The 14,626-nt window shown below is 47.8% G+C and overlaps 1 protein-coding gene across 1 annotated transcript; it reads right to left on the minus strand.

The window, feature by feature from the left end:
• Positions 1-8,061: 8,061 nt before the first annotated feature.
• LOC135400535 (metalloendopeptidase OMA1, mitochondrial-like) lies at positions 8,062-9,014 on the minus strand. Its single transcript, XM_064632367.1, has 2 exons — positions 8,184-9,014; positions 8,062-8,088 (listed from the first exon to the last, which is right to left on the minus strand). Exons 1-2 carry the CDS (start codon positions 9,012-9,014, stop codon positions 8,062-8,064), a joined length of 858 nt encoding a protein of 285 aa, XP_064488437.1.
• Positions 9,015-14,626: the final 5,612 nt, after the last annotated feature.

Consider the following 14,626-nt stretch of genomic DNA (forward strand, 5'->3'; position numbering starts at 1 on the left):
GGGCAAAGTGACGCCTTGGTGCACCGGAGGGAATGACTGTGAGTACTTCTTCGCGCTTACTCTACACTCTAAACACAGAACATCACCGAACAGCACGCAGTGCGACAACCATTGCCAAGAATGACAGGGTTGTCGCTTGTGATTGGAAGACACAGGGTGGCGTACGCCCCCCTCTGGTCTTCCAGTGACAGGTTATTACCCTATCACTCGCGACAATGATTGGTGCACAGCCTGCTATGCGGTGAAGTTCGGTTTTCAGTGCGTACGAACTGCGATAATGTAGCAGTGCCAAGCAGCAAGCTTACTAGAAATTCCTTGTGGAATCTGGGGGGGAATTGATTTGGGGAGTCCTTGCGAAGAAGAGAAACGGGCTGTGTATTTACCTGTCTCTCTCTATTTCTCTCTCTCTCTCTTTGCACTTGTGGTGTTTATCGCGCACAGAGTTTAACACGAAAACTTCACTTCGCCACACGCTCTGTGTTAGCCGTTCACCATGTGACGCGGTCCTAGCCAACCATCCTCCCGAATGACACCGTTCTCTCACCTGATTTATTGAAAACGGGAGCCATGCGCCATGTTGACACTGATTCAGTGATTTAATTGCCGCAAAAAGTCGTACGTCCTGCTCTTTCCACAAATCAGCAGTGACGACAATATCATTCTGCGCAATGGTGTTATGTGGTGAAGTATTGTTCCACGAGTGTAATGCACAGCATATTACAGTTATCGCTACTGATTGGGGGAGAGCGCGGTTCGCTACTACCACCAACAGTAGGGTCTTTCAGCACTACCACCACCACCACCACCACCCAGCACCCTTGGGGTAAATACACACGCAGAAGAAGAAGAAAGCAGAACATCACGGCATAACAGGCCAACCCTTGCACAGAGTGATACCGTCATCGCCCTAGATATCGTGATCAAGATATGTTATCGATACCAGATTTGCGGACAGTGCGAGACGTACGCCTTTTTGTCGTAATTAACGTGACTACGCCAGTGTCACAAAAGGCGTGTGCTTCTCCTTTCCTAGAAATGGTGGAGCGAGCGATGTCATACGGGAAGATGGTTTCCCATAGGAGCTTGTTATTGGGCGAAGTTCTGTTTTAGAGTTTAGCACAAATTAGCAAATTGTCCCTGTTCCCACCTGTGGGAGTCCTTTCACCAGCACCACCACCACCACTGTTTTAGGAGTGCAGTAACATGATGGAATGACGCTGCAAATGTGCAATGGGAAGTGGCACGATGCGAGCCTATTCGGTGGTGAAAAAATATAGCCTTATCTGGCACGCTGACGTTAGAGACACATTCTCCTCTTCCAGGACGTTGAAACACTCTCAATCGTCACGTAGCCAGGACACCTGCAGTTGATATCGCATGCAGTAGCAACGCCTGTTCAAGCACAATGGTTCTTCTCGAGCGCTCCTGCTGCGCATGCTCACTAAGGACGGGAACGCGCTATGTCGCCATCATGTTTATAGTAAGAAAACTGAACTGACCACCTTCAACGACACTTCAATTGTTCATGCGCGTATATTCATTCCATAAAGGCCGGTCCGCATGGTGCGTTTTTCTTGCGTAAAAGCTGAGTTTTCACGCCCAGCGCGAAATTCTGTACGTCGCAGCTGCTCGTAGCGCGTGATCCACTGCGTCAGAGGAGGTTTGATATTTCACGCAGCAGTCAGTTCACGGGCGTTCATACCAACCAATCACGGTGGAGCAAGTCACGGCGGAGCAAGTCACTTCTGGTTCCCGTCCAGCATCCTACTTCCTTTTTAGCAATGGCCGCTCTTACGAAAAAGCTCCAGAAGGACATCTCCAAGTACAACAACTTTTGCTCGTGGGGGTCCATTTTACCAAATGCGAATCAATTACAAAGGAACGTGCATAATAGCAACCATTTCAGGACGGAACAGGAAGGAGAGGAGAATGTTGCCAACATTTCGTAAAGCACATACGGGAAAGCCGATGTGCACGCAGCAGCGGGGTTTGCGCCCCATGCGCTTTGGCGGACGTATTTTTTCACGGTGCGGGCCGTGCAGAGTTTTTACGCAGCGCGATATTCACAGAAACACGCACCAGGTGGACCGGCCGTAAGACAAGGCCTGTTTACACTGTCTCGATTTAGGAACGACACGTGCGCTTTTCGTTCCTCTCTTTTCCAGTACGCATTCAATTCGTGAATATCCACACCTTATATGGGCCTGCTTTGTGTAAATACAGTACTTTTTCTTATATCAACAGGCGACGAGGACTTTCATGCTTCTCCTTTACATCACTTCACTGAAAGATAAGAAAGTTTTCGAAGATACCTTCACGGGGAAGGTAGAAGGTGGGAGAGAAGAAATCCAATCAAGACCTATCTTACATACTGCAGGTACGATTAACCTACGGCATACGTACCCACGACTATTTTCATTCCAGTATTTTACAATGTGATCGTCATCCTGGCATCTGAATGTGCCGTGAATATTGTCATCAGCGGCTTGCTTTTCATAGCAACAGTCAAGGTAAGTTCCACCGTATTCCTTGTTTGAGGATTCGACCGTTTCGGAGAAGAATGAATTTCTCTATGGTAAATATCGAAGCATTGGTGTTTGTGTGTACGTAGTTTGTTTGTATATGCTCGCTTACTGTCGAGATAACTTGACGAGTCGAGAAAGGTGAGCGGAGCGCGCTTATTGGTACAAAATGTAATTGGAGTCCATTTCCTCGTAAGACGCGCTAATTGGGCTGCGGGGAGCACCATGCAATTTGCCGATTACATTTCTGGACGCTTCAAGTAATCTCTACGATCAGGCAGCATAGCGGCGAACAATACAGTGTACAGGTCCCGACAACAGTTACGGAACAAGGGAGCGGTGCATTTTCCCCTCGGTGCGACACCTTAAGGGCAAGCGGAAGCGGGCTTGCTCCCTTGTTCAGAGGGGGGAAAGGGCGGCGGGGTGCGCCGCCAGCGACACCAATTCAAACCACGTTTCGAGCACATTCAAGCGATACCGAAACTACCGTGATGTGTAGCTACCAGCGCACTCGCCCACCCCTCTGAACGACTTAACGAGCGCGTTTCCGCTCGCCGGTAGGGTGTCGCAACGAGGAGAAAATACACCGCTCACGTGTTCTGTAAACTTTTGTCGGGACCTGTACAGCCCATGAAAGGTCCTGGATGTTGCAATTCGATCTTCCCTCCACGTAACACCGAGATGCTTGGCTATGACTTGTCGTGTTATGCACTACCTTGATATCTGAAAATGTTGCGAGCGTCCGGCCTCCAGCTTACATTCTGTTAACTCCTTCGCTATCGGTTGTGCTCCGATATTGGAGGCTGCCGTAACGTAACCGGTTCCAAGTTGACAACACGCTAACAGCGTTTATTATTGATTGAAATCGCCTGTGCCAGCGACGTGTTCGCAACAATACAGCTACATCATCTTGTAAGGGTCAGAAGGTGAAGGGTGTATTGTTGACAGGACTCTTTAGCGTTGAATATACAGTGTCTCGGGGGAAACGAACAGGTGGGATACGTTGAGCAAAGAAGTAAGAGACAAAGGAGCTGGTGTAATGAACATGTGGGTAACATTTCCTTGAGTATGAAGAGAAGACACGAAGGGTTTGAGTTCGTCCCTTCGTGTCTCTTGTATCCCTGTCTTCTCCACATACTGAAGAGAATGTTGCCAACAAGGCGGGATACTCTTGGCGAAACTGAGACACTCTTTCATTCCGTGCAGATGAATCGGTTCCTTATCCTGCCCTGGCTAATGTGGAACACCGCTGGTGTGCTCGTCGTCAGCGTTACCTGTCTTGCCATTCTTACACACCACCAAGAACTCGATGTAAGTTTACAAGCTTTAAGTTTTTGCTCTAGATGTGTCGCACAAGGACTATCCAGTTTAAAACCGTGTCCGACAGAAATAGACGAGTCTCGGACTGTCAATCGGGGCACTACATCTCAGGAAAGTCTGGGTTGCTTGCAGAATGTAAAAAGCATAATATATTTATCTTTTATTCTGTTTGATTGTACGTTAAAAGCTCAGCGAAGGGCAAGTAAGTGTCATGATGATGTTAGTGATCGTGCCTTTGGATATCGATAATCTTTGGACCAACCTGTTATCCAACCAATGTACTAAATATTTTGACGTGAACATCTTTGACCGAACTGTGTCTGGTTTATTTATTTATTTACAATACCCTCAGAGTCATGAGGCAACAATGGGTAACAATGCACTGTGATAGCTCCGGCAAAGCACTTTCCGAGAAATTGCGGGTCCCGACTTTTCGAAGACAGCTGCGCTCCTCCTTCAGGGGTGACTAATGTCAGGTGTAACGGCTTTTACACTAGCGATCTTTCTTTGGCCGCGTGTCGGACGCCATTGATGTAGGCGCTGGGCAATGTTCCCGTAGACCGGTTTATGTTTCCGAGTGTGGACTGAATTTACCAGGACTCGATAGTCTTCTTGTGGGGTTTATCTCGCGGTCGATGACTTCGGCCTTCTCGAAATATGGTAGTTCTCCGCTAGCGCGCGGCCACGTGCGCGCTGCGTTCCAGGACATCGTTCAGGAATACCAAATAAAATGTTTAAAAAAAGACATGCCCCGAAGGGTGACCAGGTACACAGTGCGCTGGCACACAGAACACTGCAAATCCAAAAAGACGTCATCGATTTTGGGGAGGCTCAAATCATCGACATCAAGGTAGCCCCACAAGATGGTTGTACCTGCACTCCTAGCGCATTCAGTTCACACAGAAAACATAAATCTCAGGAAACATCGTACATCACCTATACGTCCACGGCCTTCGCCACGCGACCCAACAATGGACCGCCAGGACACTGTTAAAACTGAACTTCACCACATAGCACGCTCCAAGCCAACCATCATTTCGAATGATATCATTCTGTATCACGATTTGTTGAAAATGGGAGCCAGGCGCCTATCTGGGACGTACGTGACCACCCTTGAAGAAGAAGTGCAACTGGATCCGAAACGTTGGGATCTGCACGGTTACGAATGGTATAGCAAATCTACCTGTAGCGTCTGACCCACGCTTCCTCTTTTCGCCTTCTCTTTCTCTTCGAGAATATATATGTACTGGGTGTCTCAGTTAAATCCCCGGGCACCTAAATCCCAGAGCAAACTAACGCTCTAACGTGTCCAGAAATTTTATTTAAAGCGAGCGATAAAAGAGAAACCAGCGCTACTTTCCAGCTACTTGACTCGGAAACAGGTGCTACCAGTAAAGCGGTACCTGTTTCTTACTCAAGTAGCACAAAAGTAATTTCTAGACACGTTAGAGCAAACACCCTGTATATTGGGCACTGGGCCCTTATATACATATAGCACTGGGCTTTCAGTGATGAGTTAGCACACTTTGAAGTTGCCATGGTTGTAGACTAGTGCGTTTGTTGCGTTAAAGGGAGCCAGCCAAGAGAATGGCTCGTCTTCCACCATGATGCGAATACATATACCTTTTGATGCCATCCGCTCAAACGTTGCCTGCCTGCGTACTGCTGACGATGGCCCAATAACGCCGAAACAGCTGTCCAGTACTGGCATGGCGACGTTTGAGCACTTACAAACATCGTATACAGGGTGTCCCAGAAAACGTGTAATTGAATTATAATTAAAAAACTACACCGAGTGCCGAGCATGCCGAGTGAATTCGGCACGCTCTTCGTATTGGTGGGGTAAAAAAGTAACCTTTACTTGGCAAATTTCTAAGTTCAGTTCTCAAATATTTACATAATTAAACTTACGATACATGACATTCACATCAGGAGTTGGCAAAAACCTAGTAAGAACAAATGCCGTTGACCGCAGGATTTTAGGTGGCGTAGTTTATTTTATTCAGTGACACGTTTTCTGGGACACCCTGTATAAGGAAAAATAGCCGAAGCTCTGTGACTACACGTTAAGCACATGTTTATAACTTGATCGTGCGCTCCCAGCGGAGGACAGCTCTTTCGTGTTAAACTTTGAACTCGTCAGCCCGGCGCAGGGAAGTGACAAGATCTCGTGTCGGCGCTAACAGTGTGTCTCAGCGAGACATCAGTGTTCCACGGTGACGGCGCCACGTGTGGAGGCCGCACTGCAAGCCAGCAAGCACATATACTGTGGGAACCGCGGCCCACAAACCCGGGGTGGTTCCGAATCCGACCCGCCGTAACCCTGAACAACACGAACACAGAAACTAATCAACGAAGAACAAGGTTTATTTGCTTACATGAAACATATGCTGCTCACGTGCAACCGTCAGCGCGACCCTTCCGAGTTCCGCCACCAACTAAGCCCACGCAGCGGGCTTCCCCTAATGCGCACGGGTGAGCACACGTTTGCTCCCAGCGTAATTGCTTATCGCTTCGGTGCTATCAACAGGTTTCACGGCGACGTGACGGAGCCACACCTCCCACAATATACAGGGAAAATAGCCGAAGCTCTGTGACTGCATGTTGAGCATTTGTTTATCGTGCACTCTCAGCAGACAGCTGTTTGGCTCTACGTGGAACTCGTCAGCCCGGCGCAGAGAAGTGACAAGATCTTGGGTCGGCGCTAAAATTGTGTCTCAGCGAGTCATCAGTGTTCCACGGTGGAGGCCGGAGTGCAAGGCAGCAAGTACATATACAAAGGAAAAATAGCCGAAGGTCTGTGACTGCACGTTGAGCATATGTTTATAAGTTGATCTCTGTCTCGCTGAGAGACATTGTTAGCACCGCTAGAAGATCGTGTCACTTCCCTGCGAAGACGGGCTGACGAGTTCCAAGTAGAACGAATCAGCTGTCCACGGCTGGGAGTGCACGTGGGAGGCTACATGGACACCACAGAGTTACAACGTAGGTGGTGAGCTGCGGAGCATTCGCGCAAGTATAAAGTCAGTATTTTCGCAACTGCATAAAAATGTTTGGTCGCTGTCAGTGAGTGCGGATGACCAACCGCACATAGAGGAAAGGTTGAGGGCCGGTCGCTACGCCTCGCCTGTTCGGTGCGATTACACGCACCCTCACGGACAGCGACCAAACACCCGCATCCTCATCTCCTCATTTCCTTGATAAATCTGCCTCTTCGAACCGCCACAGCACCAGCGGCATGGCCGAGTGGGCTAAGGCGTCCGCGCGTTGGTGGTAACCAAGGTCGTGCTGAAGACTGGGAGGTGGTGGGTTCGAATCCTACCGCCGGCTGTGCTGTCTGAGGTTTTCCCTGGGTTTTCCGAAGACTTTCCAGACGAATGTCGGCACAGTTCCCCCTGAAGTCGGCCCAGGACGCATACTAACCCCCCTGTCCCCCACTCCTTCCTGCTATCCTCTCTCCGTCTCACCACATCTGTACGTCGCTCATAGCCACAGTTTCTTCGCGGCGCTAACACCCAATCAAAAAAAAAAAAAAAGAACCGCCACAGCACCGAAGTACTACAGTGAGTGGGGAGAGGGGAAGAGTGACAGAAAACTGTGTGGAGAAGCTGGTTCCGAGATTAGCCTGATCGTCTTCTGTCTCCCACAAAACAAAAAAGCGTGCACACACGAACATGTTTCCCGTATCTTTTATCACGTAGAAAATGGCGAGGGTTTCTGCACAGTCCAGTATCCACTTGTAAACTTGTGGTGCAGAAGGGGTGAAATACAGACTGCGTTAACTGCACGGACCGCACGATTAAATAAGTAACAATTTATTTCTTCTTTTGTGCATTCATGCAGAGAGGAGAGCAAGTCACAGTGGGGACGATCTTCACACTGGCTGCACTCTTTCAAGTACGCTGTAGACATTGCTCCCGTCGAGATTCTTAGATATAAATATGTCCCTTCTCAGGTCTACTTCGTCTGTGTCGCGTCGTCCTTCTACCAAGAGCTGGAATCTCCACATCGACCTGACCTTTATGATGACATTGACTTCAATTCTGAATACGAAGACAGTTCTGCATTATTTTCCTCGCCCATTGACGAATAAATTACTTAATTTGGTCAAATAGGGATGACTTTCTACGTGTTCCAGAGAGAGCTATTTAGGAAGGCCTTCAGTCTGTCCCTTACACCCCGTCGCATCGGTGGGAGCAACGTACACCCATACGATTGCCTAAGCCTTAGAGAGGAATTCATGTGTCTGTAAAGAGAACGAACTCTTTCGTTCCTTGATGGATGCGTGGAAAATATCTTCATAGTCTTTTGAGCAGGTGCTTGTTTGGTAAAATTAGATACCCTGTCGAAGTACACGACGCTATAGCGAAAATCGTAGCAGGAACGAGCGGTCATCTGCAACGCCAACTTGTCCGATTCGAGTTCCATGAAGCGGCTGTGCGGTAAGAAGACCCCATAGTGTGTGGCCTTTTGAAGAACCCAGGGAATTATAAGCGCGAGTGCGTCGTCCCTGACGACCAGAAAGCTGATTGCCCACAAGGAGGAGGTGATTTTATCCAAGAGGAGGGATAAGCTCTCCTTTTCTAGCGTGTGCTCCAGGAGGCAGTGCGTCAGTTCGTGCGCCAATACGAACGACAAACTGTCGTCGGTGTCACACACGTCGAAGATAGCGTCGAAAACGTACGTCTTGCAGTTTGGGAGCACAAACGCACTAGGCGTCACGGAACGAACGATTGTGAAAGACCACGTCTTGTTCTTCACTCCTGGTAGGTGCCTGTTTGCTCGGAGAATCTTCCTGGCAGTACGATACAGCCTACGATAATTTCTCTGATGCCCGGGTCTGCTCGCCGCCTTCCAGAAGTATTTCTGAATTGCAGAGACGTCTCCCGAGATCCTCTCCAGGAATTCCCGTGGCGTGAACGCGATGAAACGCGAACGGTTAGCGATGGGACACCACTCCAGATGCGACACATAGTAGCAGACGAACAAACCCACCGTGGCAACAGGTAAGATAAGTATCCTCTTGGAGGAAATTTTGCGACGCCTAAGACGAAAGCAGTGAATAAAGCGGTATCCCAGTGCGAAAGGAAGCCACAGGAGGATGCAGTCAGGCTCACTTAGGACGTAAAACACATATCGAAGCCAGTAGAAGACCAGAGTGGCAGGTTGCATTTGTTCCGCATGCTTTCAGCGTCATGTAATACTCCGTGGGCTACATCGACGTTGCACTATCGCGCTGCAGAGTACAGCTGTTCCGATGCACCACAGTGCAGCTGTGGTGTTACGCTGCAACGACGTTAACCGGCTGACTGCTCTTCTTCCTTCTTCATGTTGGCTGAGGCTTCTTCTTTTCGGCATAAATCATGTAGCAGATAGCCAGGGGAGGACAATTGCCCAGTGACCATTACGTGAAGTATTGGCAGCACTTAGCGTGATTGATGAAATTAAAGATTAGAAACGGTGCGCTGATGAAGTGACGTACACTATTGCGTAGAGGGGAGCCGTCGCAACGGCGCAGTCAGCGGACTCGTTCTGCAACTCCTTTCAGCTTCTTCAAGCTGATTTTACATCACCATGGCGTTCCGAAACTTGAATCGACAATACCCAGTAGCACAACGGAAGCCGAAATTAAGTTAATGATTTGAGATGACACACGAACATATTAGGTTTTCTTCTTTCCCCTGCGGCGAATGAAGAAACGCACCGTGAACCACATCTACAGTGAACCCTCGTTATTATGACCATGGTCGTTCCCAAAAATTTTAATCATAATGCGGAATTGTCATATTAACGGGGGGTATTTGCAGAGGTTTCACTGCATTGTTCCACAGGAGTATGGTCGTAAAGCGCGTATGTCAGATTATCGGGGTCATATTAACGAGGGTTCACTGTATACGTATAGGAGCTCTTCCGGTTTATTGCTTTCATCAGCATACAATGAAAATTGACCAACACAAGCAGCTTCTGGCCTCGGGCAGCAGCGTATAGGTTCAATAGGTTCTCCGGCTTGCACGGAAATAGTCGCGCTGGTGCCTCGGCGGTAAGTTGACTCGTCTACAAGCGCGGCTTCTGTAAACCTTGTTGGCTTCTATAAACCACAGATGCGACGTTTCTATATTTGTGGCAACCAGTGATGGCCACTAACTACTTCTACAGTAGTTTAACTAGTAGTTCAACTACTTTTCAGGGGAGTAGTTAAAACTACTTCTTTAACTACTGCAATGTAGTTTAACTACATCTATAACTGCTTAACGTTGTCCATCGATACCAATCCCTTGTAGTGTTCTTGGACACCTAAATATCAATAACAAGCAATGATAAACTTTGGCTCAAGCTATTGCTACGCTCGTCAAATACAAAGCTTGCGGCGGGATTCTTTCTGTGCCTACGCGATAAACTAAGTTGCAGAATTATTTCACAGCAAATGAGGCTTCACTAGACAAGCATTAAAAGTGAAGATTTAGTACACAAGCACGACACAATTGCTCTGCATCTCCGTTCTCATCAAACAAGTAGCTCAAGGTAAAAGTCGGAAGCACAATCGTGCCGTAAAGCTTGCGGCAAAATCGGAAGTAGTTGGAGCCTTCAGTAATCTAACTACCGTAGTTAACTACTTAGCATCGCTTTTGCTCAAGGTGGATCACTAAACACTACACCAGCGGCATGGCCGAGTGGGTTAAGGCGTCTCGCTCGTTAGTGTCGTGCTGACTGGGAGGTGGTGGGTTCGAATCCTACCGCCGGCTGTGCTGTCTGAGGTTTTCCCTGGGTTTTCCGACGACTTTGCAGACGAATGTCGGCACAGTTTCTCTTACCCCTACTTCTTCCTGCTGCTGAAGCGTAGCTTATTTAGTGACTCTAGCCTGTCCCATCCTATACAGATGACAATGCAAATAGTTGGTATGGGATACAGACAAACAACCTCTCAATAAATGAACCACATCAGCGAAACAGTAACAAGTCCGCCGTGGCACTTTCTTTTCACCCTTCTCCTTTTTCTTGTTCGATCTTCTTTTCCACGCCTTTTTTTTTTTTTTGTCTCCCCTTTTCTCCTGAACCTGATGAAGAATCTCTCGTTACGTTATAGAATGTGAGTATTTCGCGACGGACTACGACTGTGCTAATACCCTCGCGATCGCCACACCAGCCGACTTCAATGAACATTGAAACCCATGACCACTGAAAATCAGCGTAGCGCTATCTAGCGTCTAACGTGTCCACGGTTGGTGTCAAAACGTGTGCACGCTTGATGCCGCACCGCGTATGGTCAGTGGCCGTTGATTTCAATTATAATTGAAGACTGCCCGTGTGATAAGGCTATGCCACTTCAAGGCATGCCGCAATGCGCAAGGACTTGCGTCCTATTTGCCGCGTCTATTTGAGTCTATTTTCATTATTTCGTTACCTATTCATAGTGAGTGAAAAAAATTATTGGACGTTAACGACACGTTGACGTAGAACTACCGTATTCTCCGGTGTATAATGCGCACCCCTAAAAATGGAACGAATTTGAAAAAAAGTTCGATGTATAACGAGCTCCGCAGTGTTGCTACAAGCTTCTGTACTGCCACCAGTATACACCGCCAAAGCGGTTGCGCACTGTGTTCCCTCTAATCTAGGTGCTTAGTTGGTGACACCTATACAGGGTGTTTCACGACAATCCCCCGGCTGAATTATTCGTGAACAGGTGGCGCTATCGAAGAAATTTCTTTTCGGTAAAGATCCTTGGGACATCGATCATGAACTGAGTAGTGAGCGGCTCATTTGCACACGCTCACTAATTAGATAAGCATCTTAACTTTTAACTTTTACTTCGCACACTTACGGAACCTCTGTTTTTTTTTACTTTGACTTTGACTTTTGACTTGAACCCATACACCTCGATTGCCGTAAGGTTGCACTCTTAAAAATGAGTTTCACCGCATAGCACGATCTTAGCCAACCATAATCTCGAATGATATCGTTATGTGCCCTGATTTGTCGAAAACGGGAGGCGTACGCCTTTTCTGTGACAATTATGAACAGCATAAGTGTCACAGAAAAGGCGTACGCCTACCGTTTTCAACAAATCAGGGCAGATAACGATATCATTCGAGATAATGGTTGGCTAAGAACGTGCTATGCGGTGAAACTCATTTTTAAGAGTGTGGTTGTGGGCGGAGCTAACGAGTTGGTACGTGTGAACGTGGAGACGGTACCGTCTTGAAGTTCGTCCAAAGACGTTGCTTCGAGTTGGTCTGAGTTGGTGCTGAAAATCGGCCCGTGTGAACGCCCCCTAAGGCTGTTACCCATGGAGTACGTGACAGCTGTTAAATGAGGTTAGATGTGTGATAAGGTTAGCTGTTGCGCGCACATGGATGTCACATGTTGTATCGCTTTCCAAACTGTACGCGTTGTGGTTGCTTGCAGTGCGGAAGAGCGGCACACAACAAATCGGACCCAGGATTGAAGAAGAGGGACAACACGGACGTAAGTGACCTAACGCGCGCAAGTAGGAACCATTGCCATCTATAGAGTACGGAACATCCCGTTTAATTCAATACTGTTGCGTACTGCGGATATGATCTGTACTACAAAGGCAAGATCGTTTCGATAGCTGGATGGGCGGAAAAGGGCAGCCACGATTGTCCATGCTTCTCCTGGTGGCCAGTAAGCGCTACACCCTTAAAAATGAATTTCAGCGCATAGCACGCTCCTAGCCAACCATCACCTCGAATGATATCGTTATCTGCCCTGATTTGTTGAAAACGGAAGGCGTACGCCTTTTTTTGTGACACTTGTGCTGTTCATAATTGTCACAAAAGAGGACAACGCCTCCCGCTTTCAACAAATCGGGGCTGATAACGATATCATTCGAGATGGTCGGCTAGGAGCGTGCTATGCGGTGAAGTTAGTTTCTAAGAGTGTAGCGCGGGGAAGGCACGATTGCACATAATGATACCGTTTTCACTCCCCATTTGTGGAAAGCGAGGGAGCGTACACCGCTTTGTGACCATTAAGATAACTGCATAAGTGTCACAAAAATGCGTACGCCTCCCTATTTTTGAAATTTCTCAAACATTTCCATATCTTTTATATTCAACATGCTGGACATCCAGTGTGCAACACCTGATATCGAATCAAAATCTGAGCCAGTATGGGGTCACGGTGTAACATGAGCAACAATAAGGCAGACGACATGTCAACAAGTTGCAAACCGCTGTTCCTGTTACAACAACCTGTTGTAACAGGTCCTCAAACCTGAAGAAGTGCAGCCTACTGCACGAAAGTCTTGTTTTTATGTATATAGTAAACAGTTGATGCTCTTAACCGTCTTTGTTATTAATAATAAACCTTAAAAAAAAGTCTCATTTCTGAGTGTGATAACAGCCACCCTGGGGGCACTTCAGGAATGTTAAATGAACAAAATCCTTGCGTTAAACTAACAAGGATAGTTTTCTTCAATTAAGATTTTCTCATGGTTGCTGTAATCGCGCTCGGGAACGAGACCACATTTTTTCAGTGTTGTTATTAACTTTGATGGAAGCTGTACATATCCAGATGCATGCCCCATGTCACCTAAGGTCGTTAACCTGGGGTGAGCAACAGATGTGAAATAAGGCTAAATTGGTTTGCCCTATATATAGATCTGGCACGTTTTCTAATAGCATTTTTCTCAATTTGCTTGGAGTGCACAACAGCTGCACAGAAGACAGAGTACTCAGTATTGAATAACTACAACGAGGGATAACCCGAACGTAAGTGACATGTGTGAAGTGACTGTTGGCCTCAATCCATCGCAGAACGTTTTATTGAAATATGTGTAGCATATTCAGCATTATGGTTACCCTCAAGTTTGTAACGTTCACATCTTTACACTTTATTGTTTACTTTTATCTACATTTATTATCAATATATTCATGTTTGTTTTATTTGCACTCATAATATTTACATTCGTTATTTATAATATGAATACTTTGTAACGTCAATGCCTTCCTCCATTATTTCTCTGACGCTATGAGGTCTACTTATTTCTTGGTGGTACCTTTGACGGTAAAAGCGCTGACGAACACAGACGAAACAACACAGAGCACTCACTTTCAACAATTTAATGGACTTGTGGGGACTTAACGGCCCGTGGGCGATGACGAAGACGTGCCTCCGCTGGCGCGCGCCACTGCGCTTGCCAGCCAGTTCTACCGGCATCGGCCTAGCGTGAGGCCACGTCCACCTTCCCGCTGGGACATTCCATCATCGCCGGTCAGGACTCATGTAGAGGAATACCATCGTCCTCTACATTTGGTGACCCGAACAACGAACACCATGTTCGGCGCAATTCGGCGCAATACCATCCCAAATTTCTTCAAGCCCACCTCCGAAGCCATCTCCGAACGTACGGTGCATCGTTCTACCGAGGAACCACTAGACGACGACGTCAATTCACCGCGGCTCCACTCATCGCAACGCCCGACCGCGCAACACCATGGTTCTACCCACCTTACCCATCTACACAGCTCACGTCGCCATGGTCTCGCACTCTGCGTCACGTCGCCACACGCTTCGCGATGGCACTTCTCGGACTACCACCAGCGGCACCTTCCCGAGCATCACGCTCCTTGACCGGTCGCGGTACGTCGCTGTCGACCGCACCACCCGCATCTGCTACGCCAGCGGTCAAAGAACCCTGCCCGCCTCGCCTTCCCACCAGGCTTCTGTACAAGATGCTGGCAGCCCCTCCAATTGCTGTCAAGAGGCACGGGACCACCATTCCACCGGGGACCCGCACGGAGGCCACTGAGTTCTACTCC

This window comes from Ornithodoros turicata, chromosome 7 (assembly GCF_037126465.1).
Source record: "Ornithodoros turicata isolate Travis chromosome 7, ASM3712646v1, whole genome shotgun sequence".
NCBI classification, from domain to species: Eukaryota; Metazoa; Arthropoda; class Arachnida; order Ixodida; family Argasidae; genus Ornithodoros; species Ornithodoros turicata.